This window comes from Kryptolebias marmoratus, linkage group LG13, assembly GCF_001649575.2.
Source record: "Kryptolebias marmoratus isolate JLee-2015 linkage group LG13, ASM164957v2, whole genome shotgun sequence".
Taxonomy (NCBI): Eukaryota; Metazoa; Chordata; class Actinopteri; order Cyprinodontiformes; family Rivulidae; genus Kryptolebias; species Kryptolebias marmoratus.
The window spans coordinates 5,599,930-5,626,668 of NC_051442.1; the positions used below are offsets into that span (position 1 = coordinate 5,599,930).

A 26,739-nucleotide genomic window follows, 5' to 3' on the forward strand; every position below is an offset into this window, starting at 1 on the left:
CTGATTGGTTGATTAGTAGATGCAGAATAAACATCAACTAAATCAGGCCACGTCTCAATCCAGCTCTTGACATCCTCGTTTAAAAATAAATAAATAAATAAATAGCGAATTGATGAAATCCAGGACTTAAGTAACAATGTTTGAGTTGTTAAAATGAGTTCTGAACTGCATTTATATCAGTTTATAAAATAGTTTTTGATCTAAAATGGGAGAAATGCCAAGTTTAAGGTCAAAAGTTGTGCTGGCAATTGTAGGAAAATGAGGATATGTCAAAAATTAAATAAGTATTGCACGCTTTTAGCCGAGAGTTGTCTAAAATAATTATCACAAATGTTAGTTCAAAGGCGCTATGCTTTATATGCTGAGATGATATGGCAATTATAGTAAACTTGTCAAAAAACAGCCCTAAAATGGACTTCTAACACATCTGCCTGAAAGAATATTGTTATATTCAACAGTTAACAAAAATCCAACAAATATTAGCTTCATATAGTCACGATAAATAAAATAATTCTTTGTGTGATGATGTGTTTGACAGAGGCAGGAACCACATGGCGGTCATGTTTCAGTTCAATTTTTGGGCTTTAATCCCAATAATTAGGTCAAAATGGCCCTCTGGGGAAAAAAAAAAAATAATCAGGATTTATCCTGAAAGTTTGACTTTATATCTAGCTAGTTTTGGTGACAAGATTACCTCTAAAAATCCCCCCATTTCTTTCCTTCTCATCTTCTGTGTCAGTTTATGGAAGAACTCATCTTCTGACACGATAAGTTTCAGTTCCAACACAATCAGTTTCTGGGGAGGGAGTGAATAAAACCTGTCTGCAGCTGCTACCTGCTTTTGTTTTGAGCTATACGGTTCATAAAACCCTTGTCATGTTTGAAGTGAAGCGACGTCAAGTCGTATTTTAGGAATATTAAGTCAAAGGCAGCTCTCACGCGGCGCTCTGACTGATGCCGCATCCCCGCCGCGCTGCAATCTAAGCCTGATTGAAAGTTTCAGAACAGAAGAGAAAACCACAGGGAGCGCCGACTGATAACTAAAGACCGTGTGGAAAAAAAAAAAAAGGAGAAAGAGGCTTGAATTCAAGTAAATGTTTTCCTAATTTATTCTCTCAATCAGGAAATTAGCAATTGAATCCTTCTGGTGTCAGAAAATGGCTTTCTTGTCCTAAAACATGTTCAGCCCCACAGATTGGTCTACAGTGAACACCTGATTACTTTAATCTAAGATCAGGAGCTCATATATGTGGTTGAATAGTAAATAAAGTATTAAATCTGCTGGGAGCTCGTCTTGTTCTTCCTCCATGCAGCAACAGTTACGGCCTGGTGTGGCTCAGAAACTACAGACAGGTGTTTTTTTTACAGTAGTAAAGTCTGATTTGTTTAAATACTTTATATTCTGAAACGGACACTCCTATAGTTGCAGACTTGCAGACATCTGTGTTCAAATCAAGCTTTGTTATAGGCACAAACACAGTAGTTTAATCTGTCCCCAAGGTTTTACTGTGATATATTGCATTTTTTATTATGTTTTAAAAACCAGCATGGAAAGCAAATTCAGTAAATCCGCCTCCCCATTTCGAATATTTGTCAGCTGTCCATGTGTCGGTAAAGATCGCAAAATACTTTAGGTCGTCTAATTGCTGAGCAGCTCTGTACGCGCATCATAAGGAACGCTAATTAGTGTTGTCCTGTTCCAGAAGACACGAGTTAGCAAATAGTCCCCCCTCCCCACTCGATGTGACAAATATCTGGGAAAACGAAGAATGACAGAGGAAAATGCAAAATGTCAAAGCAGCCGTTTAACAGGCTTTTGTATCAGCAGCCAATTAATCTGACAGTTTGTTGAGGAATCAATGGAGAGCAGAAAGCTGCTTGGATAAAGTGTTGGCAGCTGCATTTTTATGCTGTTGCAGATTGAGTTCAGCAGTTATTTAAAATTTATCTGCTTAATCGTGCCGCGGCGTAAAAATCTCTTTAGGAATGCAGCACTGAGGGGATGCCTGGGGTGGGGGTGGGGGGTGGTAGGGAATGTATGTTTTATTTATCTCTGCTTCTTTAAATTCTGAATCGTTTATGGAGCGTTCCGTTCCTCGTTTTTATTTCTTAAAGACGATATAGATGGCTGAGAAGCAAAGGTGGGTTCATTAGGCCGTGTTTGTCTGATGAACCATTAGATTAATTTTAATGATATCTACTGCTGAAGTCAACCCAATTCAGGAAGGCCGCCACAACCGGCTGACCCTAAAAGAAAACTCAAAATGGCCGTCACTCGGTCAGTCTGACAGATATTGACCTAAAATTTGGCGCCGTAGTAAATAAAGGTGATCCTCGACACGTATTCTGAGCACAGACGGATTGCTCAAGATGTCTGTTTTCAAATGTTGCTGCTGGATGGCGATTCGGGCGACTGTGGCTCAGTGGTTGGAGCAGTCGACTTCCAATCAGAGAGTCGGAGGTTTGATTCCTGGCAGTAGTCACATGTCGAAGTGTCCCTAGCAGGACGCTGAACCCCCCTCTTTGTGCCCCCATCGGTGTATGAATGTGATCTGAAGTACTGGTTGAGTCAGATTAGCTCTGTAGAGACTCGGATGGGTAAATGAGGGCACAGATTGTGTTGTGAAGCGCTTTGAGTGGCCTCATTCGCTAGAAAGGTGCTATACAAGTACAGTCCATTCACCTTTTAACTTTCTTTTGGCTGTTCCCTTTTCAGGGATCTCCACAGCGAATCCTCCTCCATCTAACTCTGTCCTCACTCCAACTCCCTCCATGTCCTCTCTAACTGCATCCATGTCTCCTCTTTGTCCCTAATATCCTTCTACCAATACACCCCCTGTCCCTCCTCTGCACATGTCCAAACCATCTCAGTCTGTCCTCTCTAACTTTATCTCCCAGTCCTTCAACCTGTGCTGGACCTCTGACCTAATTCCTAATCTTTTCCGTCCTTGTCCCTCTCAAGGAGAACCTCAACATCTTCAGCTCTGCCACTTCCAGTTCTGTCTTCTGTCTTTTTGTCAGTGCCTTTTGAATTTCTTTAATTTTTCACCATTTGTTTTATTTTTCACCCAGTAGAGGAACAAAAAAAGATTTTTTTTTTTTTTTCTATAAAGTTCAACCGTAGGGTCAAACTGTCACGTTCTCTCCCCTTCATTCCTTCTTGGAAATGCCTCCTGTAAGTTTATTGCCCTTTTATTTTAATGCCTCGATGTTTTGTCATTCCGCAGATTTTTATTTATTTTTTTTGCAAATGACACTTAAGCCCCGTCGTCGAGGCCAATGACGCACTTTCACATTCTTGCAGCGAAGCCACTCCAGCCTGGAGTTGGCAGTGTGCATCCTCTCAGGGGAGGATTTTGCTGGCCCTACTCGAGAGGGATCTGGCAGTAAGAAATTAATTTCTCAAGCTTTGCTTGTGTTTGGATCAGTGCATTGTTCTTCCGGACCTCTGGCCAAGTCTGAGGGATGCATTTTGCTGCAAGGCATGGATGGTCAACGAGTTGATGAGCTCTGATCAGTTCCAGAAGATGCTACGCTTCCCTCCGCCGTTCAAGCATTTACTTCTATTCTTTGGATTGTGCCACAAGTGTTTCTTAGACCTTTTGACAAACCCCAGATTGGAGTTGGCTTCAGAAATGTTTAAAGGCCGTTTTTCGTTTTGAATCTTTGACCCGAAGTCCTTCACTTTGATTCTCCTCTGCAGAGTTTCCTTGTTGGATTAAAACATCACTTCCTCTTCTTCAGTTTCACTTTCTATGCTTTAAAAGGCCACAGACTTGCAGAAGTATAAATGCAAACGCTTCAAGCAGAATCTTAAGTGTTTTTTTTTTCTTTTAGTACTTCATAAAAGTTAGATATTTTTCAGCTTTTCATAGTAACATCATAACAAGCAGCCTGAAGATAGTTTTATTCTTTTATGCCTAAACTGAGTCAAATTATTTTAATGAAAATTAAAGGATTTGGGGGGAAAGGTTGTAAATCTGAGGCACTTCCTTTTAAAAATCTGTTCCATGCAGTCCACAGATCTGACTTTTAAACACTGCTTTATACGTTCAGATACATATAACATGTTTTTCTCTACCTGCATTTTAATTTGTTTCTGGATAATTGGCAGACCTCAGTAGCTAGTTTCTAGTGAAAGCAGGAAAGCCTTATCCCAGAGCAGCTTCTGATTTGTCCAGTTGGACCGATGGGTCAACATTTGGTCTTTGTCTTGTTCCAAAGCACGTTTGGGTGTGTGGTGCGGTGTTTGGTCCAGTTCTGTGAAGGTGATGGCTTCGGGCAGTGGTTGAGACACCTAATAAAAGCTAAACTTGCGCTCGATTAAAAGTTAAAGTGTTAAACACGGTTTTTATTGTACGTAAAGTTAATAGTGAACAATATAATGCGTGATAGAGGAGACACTGAGGTCTCAGTTTGTCGGTTCCTGTGATGAACAGAGAGGCAGAGAGTTTTTTGTACACAGAAAGCACTGCTTTATTGACTGCACTGGACTGGACTGGATCAGATGGGACTCCATCAGATGAAGTGGGCTTTCAGGGGGGAGGGATGGGGGGTGTGTTCTTATTTGGGAGGAGAGTAGGATGCTGAACAGGGTGGGGTGGGGGATAGTGGGATGCAGCCATCATTAAGGCAACACAAACAGCATGCAGATACAGTCACAGGAAACATTGTCATCATCGTCATCATCATCATATTGCTTTTCAAAGTCTCACTTAAAACATCGAAATTGTACAAAAAGGAAGAAAATAGGTTTTTCGCACTAATGAAAAATACATTTTTTGATTTTTTTTTTCCCTCCTACAAATAAGATTCTAATACAGAAAATAAATATAGCAAAAAAAGCCAAAAATAATTTAAAATAGCTCTTCTCTTCTATATATGTTCAATAGTTTTTCTTTGCTATTAACAAATGGCACAACATTCTTTGAAACAAAGAACACAGAAGGATAAACTCCTGCAACATTCATATTATTGTATAGAAGAACCGATGCAGAGTGAAGGAAAAAAAAATGGACAGGAGCAGAAAATTTAACACCTTTTTTATAAGGACAAATAAGACAGGAGGAGGAGGATGTTACAACTCTGCTTTGAATGAAGGATTGGTGTTCAGATAGTCTCTGAATCAGCTTATAAAGATGAAGAATGATTGTTTGAAAATGCAGAGAGAGGAGAGAAACTATTCAAACAAAAGGCAAATTAATCAGCAGACTTTAATTTAGCAAACAGGGGCATTTTAAGTGAATGCACTGATGCAATATTACAAAACAGCTCCTCAGAAGTGCTTTCAAGTTGCAGAAATTTTGTCATGTTTTAAACCTGAGGGGGAGAAATTGATTTATAGGTCAAGGAGAGGCGAGCGAGAGCGTTTCTGTGATTAATGAGTCAGAAACTGTCTGTTCTGCACTGAGAAGAGATGCCAAGAAAGAATGGAGGGAGGGAGGGAGAACAGTGGGAAAAAAACAAAAAGGAAAGAAAAGACGCACAAGAAGAGAGGAAATAAAAGCGAAGCACAGCAAGAAAATTACTGGCAGTGATGAGGAGAAGCAAACGAGGGAGGGGGAGAAATGTGGGGGTGAAGACCACAGTGAGCTGGCCGAATCTGCTTTAAACCAAAACTTAAAACATTTACTCTCTGCTAACTAGGTGAAGGATGGCAATAAATGTTTAGCAAAATATGTCGTGAACCACTGGAGAGATTTTTAATGAAACGTACGGAAAGTAACGATTTACATCTACGACTGGAGTCGATTCAGTTCAAGATGGCCGCCACAGTTAATCAACATTTTGAGCTGAAATCTGATGCGGTAGTAGCTGAGAGTCGTTCATGGCACGTACTCTGAGCGTGACAGCCTAATTTCAAGGTTTGACCAGAACGGCTACGACTCTGGCGTGAAAGGTGATGGGCGATATGCATTCCTTAAAGGAACGCTGGACCTTTTTTTTAATTTAAAATGTCAGCACAAGAATGATTTGAGCTCAAAGAAAACACATAAAACGACAAAAATTGTGGAAAACAAATAAAGCAAAAAGAGCAATAAAATTAGAAGCACTGACAAATGCCTCAAAGGGACTCTTAATGTGTATTTAGAAATGAAAATTGTCTCAAAATTAGATTTTCGCCCAGAAGCAGTGCACATTGGACTTCCTCTCCAGTTTGCGAGGATCCTGGCTGAGCCTGTAATTACTGCTGCTAAATGCAGCTGTGGGAGATAGTTACTTTAGCTTAAGGATTCTTCAGTATGTGCTGCTTGTATTTACACATTCACTTCATCTGGAGTGTGTGATCCTCTCAGGGGCACAGCGATACAACCAGATGTAAAGACGAGACGAGTAAACGGTTCATTCTGGGGGAGGAAAAGTCGAGACTTTCATCTGAATATCAGCCGAGTCGCATTTAAAAAACAGCAAACTGAATCCATCTTTTTGGCCATATGTTTGTGTTTTTATGTGAAAACCACCAACTAAACTCCAGGAGAGTAAATGGAAAAAACTAGAAAATGCAAACCTGCTGCGGAAATATCAAGGCCGTTATGACATTTAAGCGATAAAGCTGGTATTAATATGGCTTTTTATTGTTGATAAATCAAGCAAGAAGACCCCCGTCTTTTTACAATACAACTTTCAGACTTTGATATCTCACCAAATGTTTCTTTTGAAGTTACCGTCAGTAAAAATGAGCCATAATGGAATTAAAATATTTTCAGTCGAATGCAGAATTTTCCAACGTTGGTTCCTGATTTGACTGCTGGGCTTGGTGAAGGGATGGAGGTGGGCTTTCTGAGCAGAGAAAGCAGGAACGAACACACAGAGGGAGAGATGCAGTTCGATGAGGGCCTGGTGGTGTTTATATTAGCTGCTTGTTAACTTGACTGTGCGGACAGGCTGCAAACAGAATGCAGCGGAAAGAACAAGTTGTACTCTTTCTGTTTCTCTCGCTGGCTTCGGTTCAGTAAATGTCCCTCTCCTCCTCTCTCCTCATTTCTCAACATATCTCCTCTTTTCCCGTGGCGTCTTTAAATCAGAGTAAAGCAGAGCTAAGTGCAATGGTTTCACCCCCTCATACCTGTCATCATTTGTCCTTATAGCTACTAATGCCTTTTTTTCTCTTTCTTTTTTGATTGTTATACTTTAAAAGCGTTTTAAAAAAAAAAATGTGCCGGCTAAGGAGGCTGATCACCGGGCGAGGAGAGGAATGAGTGGGAGTTGAGGGCAGGGGGGGGCACAACAGGAGGGTGTTTTTAGGAAGTCAGGATGGAGCAATAATGTGGACTCTGCTGGTGGTGGGAGGAAGAAGATGGTGGATGCAGAATAAGGTGCAGTTTGTACAGACGGGAGCTTTAGTCCAAAAACATTTTGAGCTGCCCTGGAGACAGAATTCATCACAGTTTGTGTTGAAACATAGTGGGTGGAGGCAGATTTGTTTAGCTAGTTTTTAGTTGTTTTTTCCTTTGAGCTATATTTAATCAAAGCGGAGAGGTATTTGGTCATAAACTTCTACATGTTTACTGCAAAGGCATCTAATAGTTAGCTATTTTAAGTCATAAAAGTCATCCAGATATTGCTGATTTAAAAACAATCATCAGTTCTTGGTGAAATCAGTCATTTTCAAATTGGAGGATCTCTGAATACAAATCATCTCCCCTTCTTACTCTACATTAAAAGGCAGAAAATGGATACAAAAATAAATAAATCAATAAATAAACAAAGCAACCTTTAGTGATTCTTAAAGGCAGTCATTGCAATGTCATGAAAATCGGAACAGAATTCACGTTGATGGTTGACGTGTCCTTAAATCTTTTAAACGGTCGTCAACCAACGGAAACAATCAACAATGGCGACGTCAGGATTTTAATAAGTTTGATGCATTTGTACGCGTTTTTTTTTACATTGAGTGCGTACCTGCATTTCAGACTTTCTTGTATCTGGGAACTTACTGTAGCTTCAAACCGCACCATTTGCTAAAGTTTAGAATAATCTGTTTTAGGTTTGATTCAACACTTTGCAATGAGAACCTTTTTTTTAAAAAAACCCAAACTTTTAATTGCTTTAATTTGCCAGTTTTAGCCTTCACAAATGAATGAGTGATTTGGTATGTGTTGGTGAAATCTGCTGCAAAGCTGTAGTTTTAGCCTATAAATAAAAAAGCAAGTTTTTCTGTTTGACTCCACAGCAGCTGAAAAGTCGGCTGGTGGGTAAAGCTTCAGATTAACGTAACCGAATCTATCTGCTCCTCCACGGCAGCTCTGTTTATGTGACCAAACCTCCGATCGGTACCGCGTGTCCGGGTTGTGGATGTTGAAACTGAAGTCATAACTTTTTACTGTAACAAAGAGGAGAGCAAAAAAAGCGAGTAAAAAACAGTGGAAGCAGATTATGAAGTCAGCTTTCTAGTTTGATACAGCCACAGCGGCCAGCTAAGCATTACAAAAGAAAATAAAAAAGCTTGCAAAAGGCTTTTTCAAAACACTGAATATGAAAATGTCTAGTAGTAGTAGTTGAACAGTATAATACATTATTGTAGATGTGAATATTGTGTATAAACCCCGGTGATGGCTAGTCAGGTGGGTGGGTTTGTAAAGCTGACGTAGGACAGTAAAATAAGGACTAAAGAATCTGGAAGCACTAAACACCAACTGGGTGATTCTGTGTGAAACCCTAAAGAGAGATCATTAAAAATGAATACATAAAAATCCAATTTTGATTGAAATTTCAGTCCCGGTCCATCAGTTATGCTGACTTTATTACATGAATTATGCTTTTAGGATTTAAATTAGGTTTTTTTTGTTTTTGTGGCCACTGATTGGTAATCAGTGGTCAGTCCTGTTTTAACTGATCCAACGTCAGCCTCAAACCAGTTTCCAACAGGACGAACGACCAACCGCAGTGGAAGAGGCGTCGTATTAACAGCATCTCATTGGTCCTTTGGTTCCCCGAAACCACCTCAGCTCAGTCGCCGCATTTTAATGCAGCCAGATTTCATCTTATTTCTGTAAGGGTTTACCAACAACTGCTTGATCATCTCAAACAGGATTTTTGCTCAAACAGAAACAAACAAAAAAACCCTTTACATATCTGAAGGGGTTTTGAGGAACCCTGCCCTGCTAACACACTGATGTCTTTGAATTTTACAACAGTAAAACGTGCAGCAAGCTGCTCGAAATTAATACAGATGCAAGGTTCTGAACTACCTTGCATCAACGGATTCTGGTCTTTTCCTTCCCCTCCAGGAACGCAGCGATGTGTAGGTGTTTTTTCTGACCTGCCATTATGTAGTTGATGCCAATCAGCTTATTTCTGTAGCGCAGCGTTCATGCCAAACACCTAGGGGAGAGTTTTGCTCAAACACAAGCACCAGCTCAGTATGTCCAAACTGTAGCACAGTGTTCAACCAGTGCACGTAATGTTCGAACCTTTGCTGACACAGAAACAAATGATTAGATACAAATCTCCGTGCTATTTCTGTATTTTTTTTTTTTTAAATTTTGACCTGACAGTTGTAAAACTCAAAGATCATCAGAGCACGTTTTTGGACCGTGAGCTAACACCCACACTACCTTACCACACAAAGGATTTTGAAGTGGATGTTGATTTATAAAAAAGGAAAAAAATAAAACCTGCAAAAAACTCCAGTCTACAGTATCTACGAAGCGGAAGGAGAGGGCATTGAAGCCACACTGTAAATATCGAATAATTACCAGTTTTTGCTTGCTAAGGCTGCACAGAATCAAGGGGAAAGATTACAACCAAAGGTGTGATGCGAGACTTGGTCTCAGAACACCAAACCACTTTTTATAGCTTTATCAACACAAAAGAAATTGGTTTTCCTTCCCTGTTTGCGCTGTGCAGCCTGAGCATTTGCTACTACATGTTAAGGCCGTACTTGTGAGGCCTCGTCTACTACCACTGTCTACAACATCAGGCTACTCTGAACATTAAATATTGAAACCAAGAATACGATTTCCTGTGTTAGCAACACAGGAATGTTAACCATCTGACGGAGGAACCTATAGCCTCGCTTTAAAAATAAAAACAGTTTTGATGTTATTGTTTTTGTTGTGTGTGTGTGAGTGTGTGCGAGCGCGTGTGTTCGTGTTATGGTCATTTGTGATAGCCAACGTAGAAGTTCAAAACCTTCCAGCTGCATGGTACCGATGCAGCTGCTTAGAACAGTATCTGGCACAAATCGACACGAACGATGAGGAACCTTCTACGGTGGCTACAGCCGAAGGACACAGAAGACAGAGATGCAGCGCTGTCACTTGTGATAATATTCTCCTGCTCATAGAGGGTGTTTCAGTCTGAGTAAGCTCATGCTTCCTGATGCACTCAGGACCACATATACATAAAAAACTAGTCATCTTTTACATTATAACCCTGTTATACCAGCTTGTGTATGTGTGTGGGACACAGAGAGAGCTGTGTTGTAGGTTTGTTTAAGCAGCTTTTGGCTTTTTTTTTCTGTAGGGGCTAAATATGTGAGTCTGCGTAAAACGACCAACACCGGTTGTTGGTGTGAAAACCGGTCATTCCTGTGGGAATACCTGTGATTTTTTTTATTTTATTTTTGTATTTTTTTGATCTGGAAGAATCCAGGTTGGATGTATTAGTGGTGTTGCGGTAGAATTAACGGTACTCCTCGATTTAAAAGGAGTCCACGTGACACAACAAACAACGTGCCTGAACTGACGGTGTTCGACTGAGCTGACCTGGACGTCACTTTCAGAGACGTTATCCAACATTCTTCGTGTTAAAATCCTTGGACAGAGCACATGTATGTGTATAAACATGCTGCCTGGACACACAGATGTGTTCTTTGGCGTGGTCACTCCTAAACACCAAGAATTTGTTTCATATAAAAAGAAACAGAAAGCAGAATTAATTTTTACCTCTACTTAAAAGTTTATCAAACATGGGTTGAACAGCCCTTGAAATTCAATTGTTACGCTTTGTTTCATCATAGTTTGGGTCCATATTGTGTTTGATCATGTAATATGACTTTTTGAACTTGCTAATACGTTAAAAGAATTAAATCTGTAGGACTGTTGAACCCAGGGCTGATGGTAACTGGGAGAAGTAGTTTGCTCAGTAGTAGTCGTGTTGGAAATCAAATAACGAAGCTTGCCAAATAAGGAAGTTTCTAGACATACACATCTCACTTTATATATATTGTGTATGATATATATTTTTCCATACATGTTTTTTTTATATTTATTCTTTTTTTAAAGTTTTTTTAAACCCCTGAGAATACCACAAACTGCTCTTTTTAAGTAAAAAATACAACTCTCTAAGAGGACAACAAAAACTCTGTAAAACTGCTGAACAATGAAACACACCTCAGTTTGAGAACTCCAGAGCGCAGGCCTCTGAAGTTGATTCTTACGTCGTTTTAGTCGAGTTTAAGTGTGGAACGTACGCAGTAGAGCCGCTTCTACAAGGTTTGGTCAAATCAGACTGGAGTTGCTGCCGTTCTGGTGTCACAACCTGCTAAAACCGATCGTATTGCACCAAAAATACAAACTGCATAGATGGGTAATCTAAGACACTAAATTCTTGATGTTTGACGCCTGATTACAATGCCTCTATATGGTTTTTAGAAGGAACTTTGATGGTAAAGTCTTGGATAATTCAGTGAAAAGGTTATAAACAATTAATGTCTTACCTGTTGTAGATAGCTCTTTGAACAGCCTCAGCTTGGAGAAATAATTAAGTCCAATGTGGATTGTTGCCATTTTAAAAACAACTTCAGTCTCAAAATCATTATAGCCATTCATACAAGCACTATTTTATACATGTTTACATTGCTACTAATTTCAAATTACTCAGTAATTATTGGTTAAAATATTCTGATATTCCTGCCAAAGGTGGCCGAGGCTGCAACAGAGGAGCTACAGCTTGCTGCTGCTGTTTGCTGTTTCTTAAGATTTTTGAAAATAACGTTTTCATTAACCAATTAGTCCAACCAGGACCAAGACCGTCATAAAATGATTCTAACTCTTTGCTTGTCACTGTGGTCTGAACTGAACTCTGAGGTCGTTCAAAGAGCTACCTGCAACAGGTAAGACACTAATTGTTTCAACCTTCCCACAGAACCCCACTTTAAAAGATCTGAACTATCTGAACAAATGATGGTTCCTTCAAATAAAATTATTATGAGATGCTTATGAAAGAGATCTTTCTAGTATTGTTATTGATTCACCAAATCTATTTAATTCCAATTCAGTCAAAAATCCTTCTTAAATGTAGATTTGGTGGGGGTAATTTAGTTAGCAAGCTCTAGTTTGTTTACTAAAGTACCAAAGACTCAAAAGCCTAAATTTTCTTCTGATAACTTGAATAGTTAACATCTTGTTGGGGCCACCATTCCATAGAGGTACCAGTATTTTGCTCGTAGTGTAACTTGACCAAACTCTTGTATTTTGAAGGCTCTGTTCTGCAGGGACACATTTAACGGGGGACATAACGGTAGGCATATTTTGCACTGATCGTGCGGTGTGGTTCTGCTTTGCAAAGTGCTGCAGATCCTTTGTTGCTAAATGGTAAATGCTGCATTTATAGTCTTGTTTTAGGCACTATTCAATTATTAAGGTGACAGAGAACCCAGTCTTGGCTACACTTAATAGCCAATTCAGTGGGATTTTGTTTAGCTTTGATTGTTACAAATCCGATTGAGAAACAGCTGATTGATTTATTCGTTGATTGTTTGGTTGATTTTTTTTTTTTTTTTTTTTTTTTGAAAACCTTTCACCTTTCAGCGAAAGTTGCCATGGTAGGAAGTAATACAGATCCAACTCAACANAATGCATATTCTGACTCCCACCTGTAAACCTGCTTCTGTCTCTCGGCACTCAAAAGTGTTGTTTCTTTTTTTTTTTTTTTTTTTTTTTTTTTTAAAGGCTCGAGGAAAGAGATTAACGAGACAAGCGGCAGAAGGCACAAAGTTTCTGCAATGAGATTTTTGTAAAGATTTAGAGGGGATAAAACTGATTTAAGAAGAAATTGACAGCAGTTGACAAAGGTCAGATTAAATATTTTATAGAACGGCTGAGATGTGAGCGAAGGGATTTTTCTTTTGAGTAGTTTGTGTGTGAGGATGTCTGTGTTTGTGTCTCCGTGACAGTCTAAAACAGCAGCAGGGTTGGGGTCAATCTGTTTGCTAAGTAAAAAAATGACAAGCTGAATAACTGCTTTTTTTAAGGGCTGAAAACAGATTAAAGAGTGAACGCTTCAGTGTAGATTTTGAGTCAACGAGAATCAAATTGACCCCAACCCCGAACGAGCACTCGAGTGCTGCTCATATGACTAGCTAGTTGTGCTTTTCAAGGCTGGATACATGTTGTCCCATGTTACCCTCTGCACATATTCAGACCAACTCTGGTAGAAAATTGTCTTTCACTGAACATATTTCACAAACAGGAATTCATTAGATGCAACTTGGGCCACAATAGCCAAGAACGAAGCATACCCTGAAACCAGCTTGAGTAGTAATAATGCCCCAAAGTGTTTGTTTTTAAGTCTGGCAGATACCACAGACGTGAGGCCAGAAATGGGCACTTCAACACCCAGAAGCAAAAAATGAATCTGAGATATACAAAACGGAAAAGACAAAAGGTAACGTTTGTTTCCTGTTTGTTGAGCGTGTTGTATGAGGAGTTGACAACAAGTTGTGGTCCAGTGGAGAAGCGTTACTGTACGGTTGGCATACAGCTACATTCAAATTCCCCCGAAAAACAAATCAGGTTAAGAGCTGAAGAAATTCTCCATTGAACGACGCAACAGAGATTTGGTTGAACACGGCCATCCAGCCATGGTTTAAGTTTATACTGGGCACAGATGGAGAAAAAAAATCAACAAAAACAACTAGCCAGCAGCACTCTGCTTGGATAACTGCCTTTATGTTTGTATTTGTCAGTTTGAGTCTCAGTTTCTTAGGATGCTAGTACGCTTCTCCTCAGTAGGTCCTCGTTCCCAGAATGCAGCTGCGGCAGCCGAAGTTTGCGTCTGCCAGAGCGCATGTCCGAATCACTCTGCTCACCATCAGAGTAGTACCCGTCAGTCTCAGCAGCGTCCAGCAGGGACGTGCTCTTCCCCGCGAGCGGCAGGTCCATGGACTCCAGCCCGCCTATCCCTCCCCTTGCTCTCGATTTACCCTGGCGGACCAGACGGGACCGTGGGGCCCCGTCTCGAAGGATCGCTCCAGCGTCAGGCACTGTGATTCCAGGACTGGAGGCTGGAGGTGGAGATGAGTTTGCTGTGAAACCAGCTCCAGCCCCCGATGCAACGCCGTTCCCCACGTGGATGCTGTCCCATAGACTGTAGTCCTCAGAAATGTGGCAGGAATCCATTTTGGAGATGGGTGGCTGTGGTGGTGGGTCCTTGTGGAGGTCAGAGCTCCTGGTTTGGTGGTGATGAACATGGTAGTACGAGGTCTTGGAGGAGCCTCTGGACCGTTCGCCCTTCCGGCCCACATGGCTGGACTTTTCCTCCGTCTCGCTCGCCCAGAGGCTCTTTGCTGTGGAGGGGCTGCTGGCGGTGGATGCAGCCGCTGCAGACAGGGGCTGAGCGGGCGCAGTGGTTTGACCTCGACCACGAGACTTGTTGCTCCCTCTGGGTTTGCGGCCCAGCTGGGGCGTTTTCCAGGTCGACTGCATGGAGTTCTCCATCATAAGGTTCAGGAGGCTCTCCTCGCCCTGCATTAGCTGGATGAGAGAAGAAAACAGACAGGTGAGTTCAGGACAGACAGGTAGTTCTTTTGGCATTTTGTTACTTTTAACTAGCATTCTACTTCTTTCATCTTTAACGGCTTCAGTTTGTGTTTCTTCAGCAAGTTTCAGCAGTCATAAAAGTGTACTTTCTCTAGTTTACTTTAGTTTTAAAGTTCCTTTGGGTGTCTAAGTTGTAATCTGGACCATAAACTGTTGCTTTCCAAAGTTGGGGTTGGGGCCCCACTGTGGGTCATGAAACAAGGTGGGAGTTTTTAAGAGGATCTTTAGGAATCAAATTAAATATAAGATGATTGATGGCATATTTCATCATAATAATTATAAGATATTTGAAATGGATACCAATTAGAGTAATGGTTGTTTGGCTTTTCAGCGATGTTTGGAGCAGCAAGTCCGCCACTGTTACGTTGTGGCTCAGAAGCTGAAAAGTTTATGAGAAACTTGTATCCAAGAGTTATTTTGTCTCCTGACACTAGTTTGTCCATCAGTGACTTGGACTGCTCCTACTATTGCTAATATTTGCCACAAACTCCCGCCTGCAACTGGTTCGATTTTCTTTGTGGATGTCTGCAGTGGAAGCATGAGTCATCTTTAAAGCAGCTGAGTCACCATATTTCAAGTTCTACCTGGTCGGAGAGCAGGCTGCCACTTTTGTCGTGATGCTGGGCACCCAGAGCCCACTGGCTCAGCATGTCGTCGGCGGTGATCTGCACCGACTGGGCGAGCCAGCTGTCGAACAAAGAGTTGTCCAACGGAAAGGACTTTGACAAACCTAAAAGAAAGGGTGGGAGAATTAAAGAGGAAGACGTGAGGAAAAGGTTGGGCATAAAGAATGACAAGGAGAGCAGGAAGAGGGAGGGGAGAACAAAGCATATAGGTTAGGGGATTTTGCAGATAATAAAGGATACAGAAAAAGCTGCCCTTAGGGTTGAGTAGGGTTAGGTAGAGTTCAACAGGGTAGTCTTTCAGATCCAGAGGTATAAAATAAAACAAAACAAAACAAAAAAGCAAGAATACTAAGGATTATGAACATCTGTGCCAGCAGAAAGTTTGTCATATTTGCCGAAACACGGCTAAGAAGGAAGAACCTGCATTAAGTTTTACGTTCTGTAAATGACCAAAGGCTGCTTTAGTTCAGGAATCCTCATAAGATAATTTAAAAATGACACTGACATACAAAAGTAATACAACTTATACCACAATTTAAATTGCTCGGTGCTAAAAAAGAAAGCCACAAAATTTCAGTAACCTTCTTATAAAATAAAGACAGAACTGGAGGATAAAACACTCTGTCTCTTTAATATTATGAAATCTAAATATATTCTTGGGACATTAGCATTATGCATCTAAAGACTTAGATACACTTTAGATAAACATGCCGTTTCTGTCATTTGATCAGAAGTGAAGATAATACCCAGTTTACATGCTTAAATTTCAATTACTGCCTCTCTGTGTCTTCTTGGGTGTGTGTGAAGCCCAGATCTGTGTGCGGCGTGGTGGTTTAGTACATTCATGGATGTGGGAGGCTGCAGACAATGCTCCCTGCTCTTAAGTGTTTGCTTGTGTCTCTGTATAATTAGGAGATTTTCATGGCTCCTTTTTTTTTTTTTTTTCGAATCTCTGTTAGTTGTGAGAAGTGCTGCCAACGTACCACATGACTGTCTGTGGCATTTTAGTTCTTCTGCTAAACGCACACACTCATACACTAAGTATTTCATGTTGTGGAGCTCAAGGAGAGCACCATTTCCCTCCACGTCTTTACCGTCTGAAACATTTAAAAGAAGAAGAATAGAGTTGTGGGTTTTAGGTTTGATTTAACTAGTTTGGGTTTATTACAGCTACGTCTTTATGCTTCTGATCTATCTCACAGGGAATCAGTAAAGCTCTATAATGGTTAATTCAATTCTTGGGCATAAATAACTCAATAAATTAAAATGTGTCAGTTCTCTGAAGGAATGCACATTGTCTGCCAAAGTTTTTTAAAGAAAGACGTTTGTGCTTTGAGTATCTGTTAGTGATGAGTCCCAGCTACTGTCACACAAAGCTTTAGCTGTTATTCTGTGGAAGTATATTAAAATATAAAGCAAACACGCAGCTCTGTAAGTACATTAGGAGAACATGTTCTGCACTACAAGAGGAGATGATGCGATGCATTTAGTGCTAAACACATCAGCTTGTGGTTGTTTTGTTCTTTAGCTTTCATTTGGTGCCATGCAGAATATGTAACTCTGCTTCATTTCTGTGATCAATATATCAATTACATACCAGAAAAACTTTAGAATTACAGTAACTGTCAATAAAACGTTCAGCTGGCAAAACTTTCACTGCGTCCAACGAAGCACTAGCTAAATAGGAACACCCAAATTCCAGCAGAGTCTGCTATTAATCTGAAAATAACAACACAAGGAAACCGTCATCGTCTTTGGGGAACAATGGCTGCCCAACACCTCGCCGTGCTCAAACAAATATCCGAAATGCCCAGAAATTTAATAAAACTTTCTGCATCTTCTTGAATTTTCCCTGCCTGTAATGATCTGCCAAGCAGGACAGCAGGAGGTGCTGTTTGGGTGCGTTTAACACCAGCTATCCCACACATGCACACAGTGAGCCGGTTGTTTCCATGACGCAGCACGTCTCTGCAGGAATCAGGAGAGCTCTGAGGGAGGGAATAGGTGACGAAGGGGAAAAAAACCAGATACAGTGAGGAAACGTGAAGAAGACAGGAAGGTGGGACCTCAGTTTGTTTATATTCTTGAAATACAACCAGTGGGAGATCATTGTACCTCAGGGAAAAAAGCTGTAACAAGTGTACCTTAGTATCACTAATAGCACATCGCCACATAAAACTGTTTTCTAATAAATCTATTATGTAATATAATTTGATTTACAAACATTTGAGCCTCTTTTCCCCCACACTAACACCTTTAAAAATGTAATAGAAAAACTTTCCAACTTTATTTGGATGATATAATTATTTAAACAGTGTACTTCACAGAAATGCCTACACCCTACAGCAAGACTGTCACTGTTTGATCCAAAAGTAAACGGCCCCATTCTATTCTTATGTCTAATTTGAAAAGATCAAAATATCCATTTTTGACTTTAGTACCTTTCTAATAAACTTCTTTAAGATGTACTTAATGCTACTCTTAAACTGTCTGGGTCACCGAACACCTGAGATATGACAGAGCCAGTAAAACAAACCATGCATTTAAGGGTTAAAAAAAACAACAACTTAGTCTTGAAAAAAGCCTTAAACCCATTTTTTTTGTTGTTGTTTTTGCATATGTGTTTGTATGTCTGTCTGTTAGCAAAATATCTCATGAACCACTGGATGGACTTTGAAATATTTTGGAAAATATTCACTGGATGCACCTGTAGAAGTAACTAAATATAGGAGCTAACTAAATTCAAGATGGCAATAAGTCAGTCAGTTTGACAGACGGTGAACGCAGAGTTGATGTGGTCGTAGTTAACAGCGTGACATCTTGTATTTTTGTGTGAGATTGCACAAAAATAAAAATAAACAGCTTCAACACAAGATGATCTTAGTTCGGCATGAAAGGCAGCGGGCAATATGCATTCCTTTAAGGAACGCTAGGACTTTAAGTTTTTTGCTCGTCCTGATTGCCTCGAGCTAACACACAGTGTGGACAGAGGACAGTCCATCGAAGACAGACTTTTTGTACGCGCATGTCGTCTTGATCCCCTAACGCTGAGAGGAAGACAAAGCTCTGAGAGTCAGGACCAGACCCGACAGAGAACAGATGGCTTGACACACAACACCCGTCCGCACGCACACACACACTTAGACAGTGAGATATGAACACATACGGCATGCAAAGACAAACACAGAGACGACACACTGAGGCAGGGAACGCTATACTATATATAACACTGACAAAGAAACACACTCTCGGTCACGCAGACGCACACAAACGATACAGTTGCAAACAACAGAAGCACACCAAACACACACACAGACTTATTTGTCATGGAAACACATTTTTTGTGATGATTTCCCAGCATGCATGCTGCATCAAGTTGCAGTTCTTATCCTTCGGCGGTCAGGTGGAAAAAAAATAAAATATCGAGAAATAGAGGAGGAAAAATAAACAGAAAGAGGGAGTTTCATAACACTGAGCCAGATGGCCAGATATGAGGGACAAATTCACTGTAAGAAGACAAACAGATGAGGGGGGGGGGAGACAAAAATAAGAGTGAAAGATTTAATCAGAGTGGGAAAGAAGTGAGGCACAGAAAAACCACTCTTCTGTCCCGTGTTATCTCCCGCCTGTTTATTTATCATATCCACATCCAAAAGAAAACATTATTGGCTCTGCAACACCCAGCTCAAAAACAAGGAAGAAAATCCTGCATCACTGTGCAACAGCATAGTGATGCAGCATTTATTACTTAGCTTTGTTGCCATGAAAGTCTAAAACTGAGCCTCATTTTTTTTGTAAACTCGATTATCAACATATGCACTGCAGTAAAAAAAACTGCCCTGTTCTCATTAAACACCTCCCTGTGCATCGTGTAAATCAGATCTTGTCATTTTCTAACCACCGTTGGAAGCGTTTGGGGAGGAAAAGTTCCCGTGGAAGTACAGAGCTAAACATTTACTATTTACTTTTGTATGCAAAGCTGTAGCAGTTGTTTTTTTTATTCTGGAGACAATTACTTATAGAGATAAGAGACTGTTTTCCCACAGTACTTTAACTTTAGATATACGGACAAGTAATACCTCAAATACGAGGCTAATTCACCTTTTTATTGTTTCAGAGTACAGGATTACTATCTGTTACAGTGACTTGTTTAATTTTAGCACATATATATGACTGGACAACTATTCAGCTAATGTTTCACCTTTTAGAGTCACGAGTGTGTTTGTGTGTTTACACACAAGTTATGCAACAAACGGCAGCTGCTGCAAGAATAAAGTCAAAGGTTTGAAATCACACGTGGATATTAATCAGGAAAAAGAGTTGTAAGTGGAAACTTACCAACTTATCACGTAAAAATCAGTTTTCTAGCAGTGGTAAGCTTACAGTAGCTAAATGCAATAAATAATTTCCTCACCTAGCTTGAGATTTATTCATCTTTAAGTTGTTTAGTCCACGGTTTCGATCTTTGGTTCATTTTCTGCATTGTTTGAAGCAGCATCAGTCACTAAGTGGGGGTTTCAAGACGTTTCTGAGGCTCAACGTGTCATTTATTTTTTTCTGTCACGCGATACAAAACTGAAAACGCAAAACTTCCCGTGTTTAATCAACAGAAGACAAAAAGCTTCATTTACTGAGCTACGAGGGCACCTGGATGTTTCAAATAAATATTTACAAAACACAGAATTTGCTGCTGGTTAATGACGTGCAGGACCTGCAGGCCATGCAACGTCAGCAGGTAATAAATTATCCAGCTGTTTTTTTTTTTTTTTAATGGAATATTGACTGTAGCAACTGGAAAATAAATCTGAATGAATCTTGAGCACAGATAACATCCCTAAAATTTATATTTTTAACTGTTGGTTGGGACTGTTTGTTATGAGAAGGAAAAATCAGATTGTGTGAGGATTTTATTAACATCTGGGAAACAGAAAATTGTCTCGAGGCTGCAGGGCAGCACAGTTAGGATGTTTATCTTCATTAAACCTAATTATTAAATGTATTTATTCAAATACTTCAACTTATTCAACGATATGAACGTGAATCATCAGTGCCATGTATGAATTATCAAATGAAAACTCCAGGTTGTTCAAAAGTTCAGATTCTAATAAAAGCTTAAAGGTTATCTATGTATTTTATATTATAAAATTACTAAGTCTCCTCAGTATTTAAACTCAGTTGATCTCTCCTACTAAATACTATAGTTTCGTACAACTTATTATTATTTTTTTCAAATAAACCCAGCAGGTTCAGGTGATTAAAGCGTGAAATCTTTGTTTTTGTCGTTTTCTGGTAACTTTCCATCTCAGTTTGTGATATATATTTTTTTTTAGATCACAGGAAACAAAAAAGAAACGAGCTCCTTTTGTTTTATGTGATGTCTTAGTGCTGCCGTCAGTGGGCGGTTTCTCTAATATCTCGCGCTTTATTGTGCGTTTTTGACTCTGATGAAAGAATGAACGCAATCAGAGGAGAAAAATTAGTCATCAAAATTCATTTGCACTCAGACTCGCAGATATCCATTGTGTGCGGCCCACTGGGTTTTACAGAATACAGAAAACTCATAAGCTATTAAACCAGAATTCAAAGAAACCACTTATTAAGACTACATATCCTTCTACAGAACGTATAGAATCTATTTACATCAAAAGGAGCTTTTTAGAGGCAGTCTGAAGATAAGAAACGCTTTGTTTTTATTTCTATTCACCCACACAAATACATGTCACCACTCGAGTTCTGCATTTAAATTAATGTTTTGTTTTCCTGCACAATAACAAAAACTTACATCAGGGTATTTATTCATTTTTTTGGCTCCAACTTGAACTCATTAAATATGTAGTTTAAGCAACTCCTCTGTTTTCAAATGGGTTTCAATGCTCTCTTAGCCTGCAGGGGAAATGTTAAAAAACAACAAAAGAATAGGAGTATAATCTGAAAGAAGGAAAGCCTCTGATTCAAACATTTCAATCTGATTCTGCCACGACTGACTGCACCTGCTTTCATCAGACTGTCACAGCTCTACTGTCCCATAAACCAGCCGCCTCTGAACAAATGTACCGATGTTTTCAGTGTCGGGAAATTTACTTCACAGGCAAAGCAGACACACGGGAGCGTAACAGTCTCGCATAATGAATGGTAGGAGTGTAACGTTTGCCTAAGTCATGGTTTGGCACGTGCGTCGGTATGAGGGTCACAGTTCTGTATGCTTCAGTACAACAGGAAAAAGGAGCAAACAGAGCTTGTTAAAGCTGCTGTCACCCTCCATGAGACGTCACGAAGTCGGCTCTCAGTCACGTGGTTACTTGACGAAAACTGCGTCATTTAGTTCTCGTAGCAGCTTCGTCCGCCGCTGCTCGACACAAGACCCTGACCGAACTGTTCCTCACAGGGGTTTGCTCCAGGCGTCATGTGATTGGTCAGAAGTTGTTAACGAGGAAAAGCCGGCGAGCTTTAATGGAGCCATTTTGCTTCATCTGCTCTGCTGAGAAGCAGCCATCTTTACGACTGTTCCAGCAAAAACGTAGAAACCTGTGAACTCATCGTGGCTGCAACCGTCTCAGTCTGTTTTAATAAACGCGTCCGGTCGCGGTGAGGGAAGCAAAGATCTGTACAAAGAAAGAAACGGGAAGAAACTGGTTTTAACGCTGTAGGAGGAGGAAGGAGATCCCGGGAGTTCTGATCCGAGTGTCTCATGGACTATGGAAGTGAAAACGAACGTCTCGCAACCACCGCGTGACCGCGAACCGACTTCTTGACATCTTATGGAGTATGACGGAGCCTTAAAGGGGAGACTTTAAAGTAGCAGGTTATACAGTGTGTTAAGATTTAACTGGTGACGTTGCTATTAGAATAAATAAAGTTCTGTAAACTGGGTCCTACCAGCCACATGTCAAACAGAGACTTTGTTAAACTCCCAAGACTGAAAAGTATCTTGTTGCATGAAGTCAGATGGAGCAGAGTGATCACTCTTAATTTGTTATTTATTTATTTTTACGATTCTCTGTGGCTCTCTGGATTTGAGCTGCAGCTAAAAAAAATTAGCTGCTTCCTATATTTTTTTCCATCTACCAGCAACCATCGTTTAACTCAGGCTTATTTTATACACATTCCTCCTCCCCGCTCTGGGTTTTATCCCCGCCGCTGGGTGAGGCGCACACCGCTTCCCTGTCTGAAGGAGGCTGTGTGGTAGTTTAGCTCGCTTTATGGTGGCAGTTTGCAAATTTTGCAAACGTGAACGCACTGCTCAAGATGAGAGAGGCGATTGTTCGGCTGAGATTAGACATCTGTGCCGCGATGGTTCAGTACGAAAACATGCACCGTTACGCCCCTAATAAATGACCATGGGCTTGAATCTGAACAGAAGGGTAGCCGAAGCTGCGTAAACAGAAACGAGTGAAAGTGTAAACAATTAGGTATGTTTGTGGGAAAGAAACGTGAACAGTGCTCATGAGGTACTGGACCAATAAGGTCATAATAAAACAATCCTCATCCACAGAAAAGTTAGAAATGCATCAAGACTGCCAACGTAATGCAACTATTCTTCATAAAGAGAGAAAGCAGAGGCAAAGAGAAGCTTTTGTTGGTTTCAGCCTCATGCACACACATTCAGCCACATGTATACCTAGCTCTTTAAGCAGGGATCCGTTCTCTGACTTCCATCTCTCCTTTTTCTTGCCACTATGCTTCCTTCTCTCCTTTCCTTTATTCTTTACTCCATTCTTCCTCTTTTTTGCCTTCTGGGTTTTCTCTGCGGGGAGACACAGAAGACGGGCTCAGGTTAGGAATTTAGTGGACTTATTCGGTTTAGGCTAAAAGTGTCTCTGAGCCTGTGGAGCGACTTCATTTTAGACGAACTTTAAGTCAGAAAGACGAACACTTATTCGCTTATTTTTCTCTTATTTAAGTTGGTCTGATTTCACAAAATGCTGCGATTTAAAGACAAATTATTAAAGGGGAGAAAAAATAAGAATAAAAAAAACAACTTTCCAATTTGCTAAACATCAGAAAAGCAGCTACTAACTGGCATTAAGTGTCTAAATCTGTGTTGCGGCTTTACTCTCAGAGTAAAAATTTATCCGACCTTCCAGGCAGACTCGCTCTTGTACAAAAACACACATAAGTTGCGTATTAAACTTCAGGTTGGTGATCATTCTGACACACAGACACTGTATGACACAACAGAGCCCTGCCGAGCAGTTTCCTGCTGTTAGCTGTCCTCTCGCCCCAGGACACCTCGCTGGTTCGCTCCAGCTGGGAGTGCAGCAACAAGCACGATACCGTATAATTACACATGACAGCATCATAGTCCTAGCCTTTGTCTTAGGCAGCAGTATTTCAGCATAAACCGGTGCAAAAAGGCAGAAAAATGGATGCAAATTCCAATAATTAAGGATAATTTTAAAATGAATGTCTTATTTGTCAACAAAAATTGTTTTCTACTACGAAAAAACTCAACGTTTTATGGTGACTCACTCAAGGTTGGTACAAGTATCACGTTAAAAGTTTATTCAGGCTCGATTTAAGCCCCCAGCAGAGTAAAATACAAACGTCGTTTCTTGGAAATCAGTGCATTTGCTTGAAACAATTAATCAAATGAATAATTATGAAAGTAGCAGCAGGTTAATTAATTTTTATTTGCATTAATTGTTAAAGTGGCGTGTAGCTGTGACCCAGCTGTGCTGCTGAGTGGAGAGTAGCTGTACGTTGCAGCGTGTCAGGAAACAATGCCAACTCACGCCGATGCACTCCAGTGAGCCTCACATATAGAGCGCGGCGATGATTTCTCCCTGCGCCTCGTTCTGTGATACAGGAAGCCGTTATTGTTGAGATGTCTTGTTGTAACGGGCTCTTACTGTTTACACAAACAGAGTTCAGGCTGCACGGCTCGCCGACTCGCCCACCGCTGAGAATATATATGCATCCGAGCTGCAGGGGGTTTCAGCCCGAGTGGAGGTTTATTAAAGCAGAAGTTGGTCTGATCTGACCTCAGCAGTTTATCAGTAACTACTGGATGTAAAAGTATATGCATTACTTTTAATTTTCTATTATCTAAAAGACAAGTTAAGATGAAGAATGCACGATGGTAAAGTTTTAAACCATACTGTTTTTGCTCGTGTCTGTTTGTTGTGTTAGCAAAACAAATCAAACCAAAAAACTGCTCTGACTCAGTCAATTTTACAGACATCGAGCTAAAATTTTGTTTGCTAGTAGCTGCTAAATACCGTTTCATGTCTGTTCAACTGAGTTGTTGTTGGTATTTTTTATAGATTCAGCTAAAGAAGTTGGATCAAACTGTCTGTCTGATGATGCTAGTAGCAAAATTGGTTCATTGTTTGTGTTGACACATTAAGTGCCTTTTTTATGTCTGAATGATTCAAGTTAAAGTGTTGTAACAAAAACAAAGCCAGAACAAACAAAAAACAACAACATTCCTCTAAAAATCATCAAGTACTGAGCTGAAAATGAATGGAAAGAAGCAGCTGAAGCTCAAAGAAAAACTAATTGATCTGAAAACAATCTGCAGAAATATTGATCAAGACCATTTTAAAATATTACAAGAAACTCGACTCTTTGAAAGCAAAATATAAAAAAAAAACAACCCAAAACAATCAGGAATGACCCAAGACTTGCGCTGCACATTCATAACCAGTTCCTCCATACAAGCAGCTGCTCTTAGCAGATGTTTGGCATAATTAATAAAATTAAAAATAAAGTTTTAACTTGCACTAATGTTGTCATTTCCTTTCTCAGGCACTTAGAGGTTTTCAGTTTCGGAATCCAGAGGGTGTCGAGGTATTTTCACAAACTCCTCGACTTCCACGTGAAAACGGCGGGAAGACGTGGCAGCTCTGTGGCAAAGCAGTTGGGTCTCCCACAAACTGATAAGTGCGGTAAACGGTCGCGATCTGCGAGCGGTTGTCAGATCCAGCAGCACTTCAGCTCACTTTAGCAAGGAGGAGCAGGATATGGATGGATGGAGTTAGGACCACAGAGAGATGTCACACTGAGACCACCCCTCTGTGTGTGTGTGTGTGTGAAGCTATAGTTCAGTGAGTACAATACTTAATGTTAGAAATAAGACAATACTCGTACTGTGTATATCTCCTGGGTTTCCCCACATTTGTTGATGCGTTTACAGTGATAAAATGCAAGATGAAAAGAGAGAATTAACTGCCTTCCTCCGGACTAAAAGTCATCTTAGATACTGAGTCCTTGTCATAGTTATCTCTTCTTAAGAAAACGAGAGAACAAAATCTTCTACAAAATGTGCTTCTGGGGTAATTAAATACTGGTCCTTTTTTTTCCCCTTCGCTATCTGAACATGAACACATCCAACAGCCAGTATCTCACCGGGCTGCGACTTTTGGCAACAAATTGAGAACGCCGTTTGAGAGTTCTCATTTTCCTCAGTCGAGTCAAAAGGTTTGAGCCACAATTTCTCTCTCAGAAGTCAAAGTTGTCGTGGGTGTCTGAAACAGTTCTCAATTTAGTTTCCATAATCCATAAGCATTAGAGCTGGATTATTTATGTTTTGATTTTTAGCTACGCACGCAAACTCACACATTTGTACAAAATCGGAGCCAAAATTCATCGGGAATTGGGGCAAATTTGCGATTCAAAGTGAAACCTGGCGTGTTTCCTTGCATATTTGTGTTTCCTACTAATCTCCAACCTCTTAGAAACAACCAACAGATAAAGCTGTCATATAGTACACCGCAATGAAATTTACATTTATAACCATTAATAGGCAGGGTAATGACGGACGTATTACAATTTGCTTGTTCTAAAAAATTAAAATGTAATCATTTTCATGTGATTCTACACAAAAGAATCACAAAATAATATATTTTTTTGAATATATGTTTGAGTTTTGCTTCATTTAGTTTATTTACCTTTGTGTAATTGACTCCTTCAGGAAATTATTTAAATCGTTACTGAAGTGATTATATTTCTAAAACAAGTAGCCACAACTGTGCTTCCCTCGTGGAGTAAAAGTTGGAGATGTACTATTTAACTTATTTTATTGTTATGAAGAGGACTCGTGAAGCAGTGCACAGCTTCCAGATGTGTCTCCACCTTTTTTTTTCTTCTCCAATTTGATTTGTTTTTGCTGAAACTGCAGAACTCGTTACCATCAGAGGGATCTCAGAGGGATCTCCCAGAGGGAACGCCTCTTTACACAGCTCCTAAATTGTAATTTCTTTTCTTTTCTGTTCTGACAGGAGCGCCACGTTATCCTCTGATCTCCCCAAAAACCATTTTTCAACATTTTTCTCCCTCTGATCTGATAATCTGATCTTGCTCTGTTATAGCTAAAAAAAAAAAGAGAATGAGGTTTTTTATTTTTTTGT

At 40.1% G+C, this 26,739-nt stretch overlaps 1 protein-coding gene and 1 long non-coding RNA gene across 3 annotated transcripts in view; one reads left to right on the forward strand and one right to left on the reverse strand.

The window, feature by feature from the left end:
- LOC112450629 overlaps window positions 1–26,739 on the forward strand; it is a 40,139-nt gene that overhangs the window by 8,479 nt on the left and 4,921 nt on the right. The window lies entirely within an intron of this gene.
- jade2 (jade family PHD finger 2) overlaps window positions 12,857–26,739 on the reverse strand; it is a 169,229-nt gene continuing 155,346 nt past the window's right edge. Inside the window, exons 12-14 of one of the 2 annotated variants that reach the window (XM_025006726.2) lie at window positions 23,010–23,135; window positions 15,350–15,495; window positions 12,857–14,699 (exon numbers count right to left, since the gene is read on the reverse strand). In XM_025006726.2, coding sequence (XP_024862494.1) covers window positions 13,929–14,699; window positions 15,350–15,495; window positions 23,010–23,135 — 1,043 coding nt within the window. In that variant the 3' untranslated portion in view covers window positions 12,857–13,928. The remainder of the gene's footprint in view (window positions 14,700–15,349; window positions 15,496–23,009; window positions 23,136–26,739) is intronic. The other variant, XM_017419881.3, reaches the window with a different exon arrangement.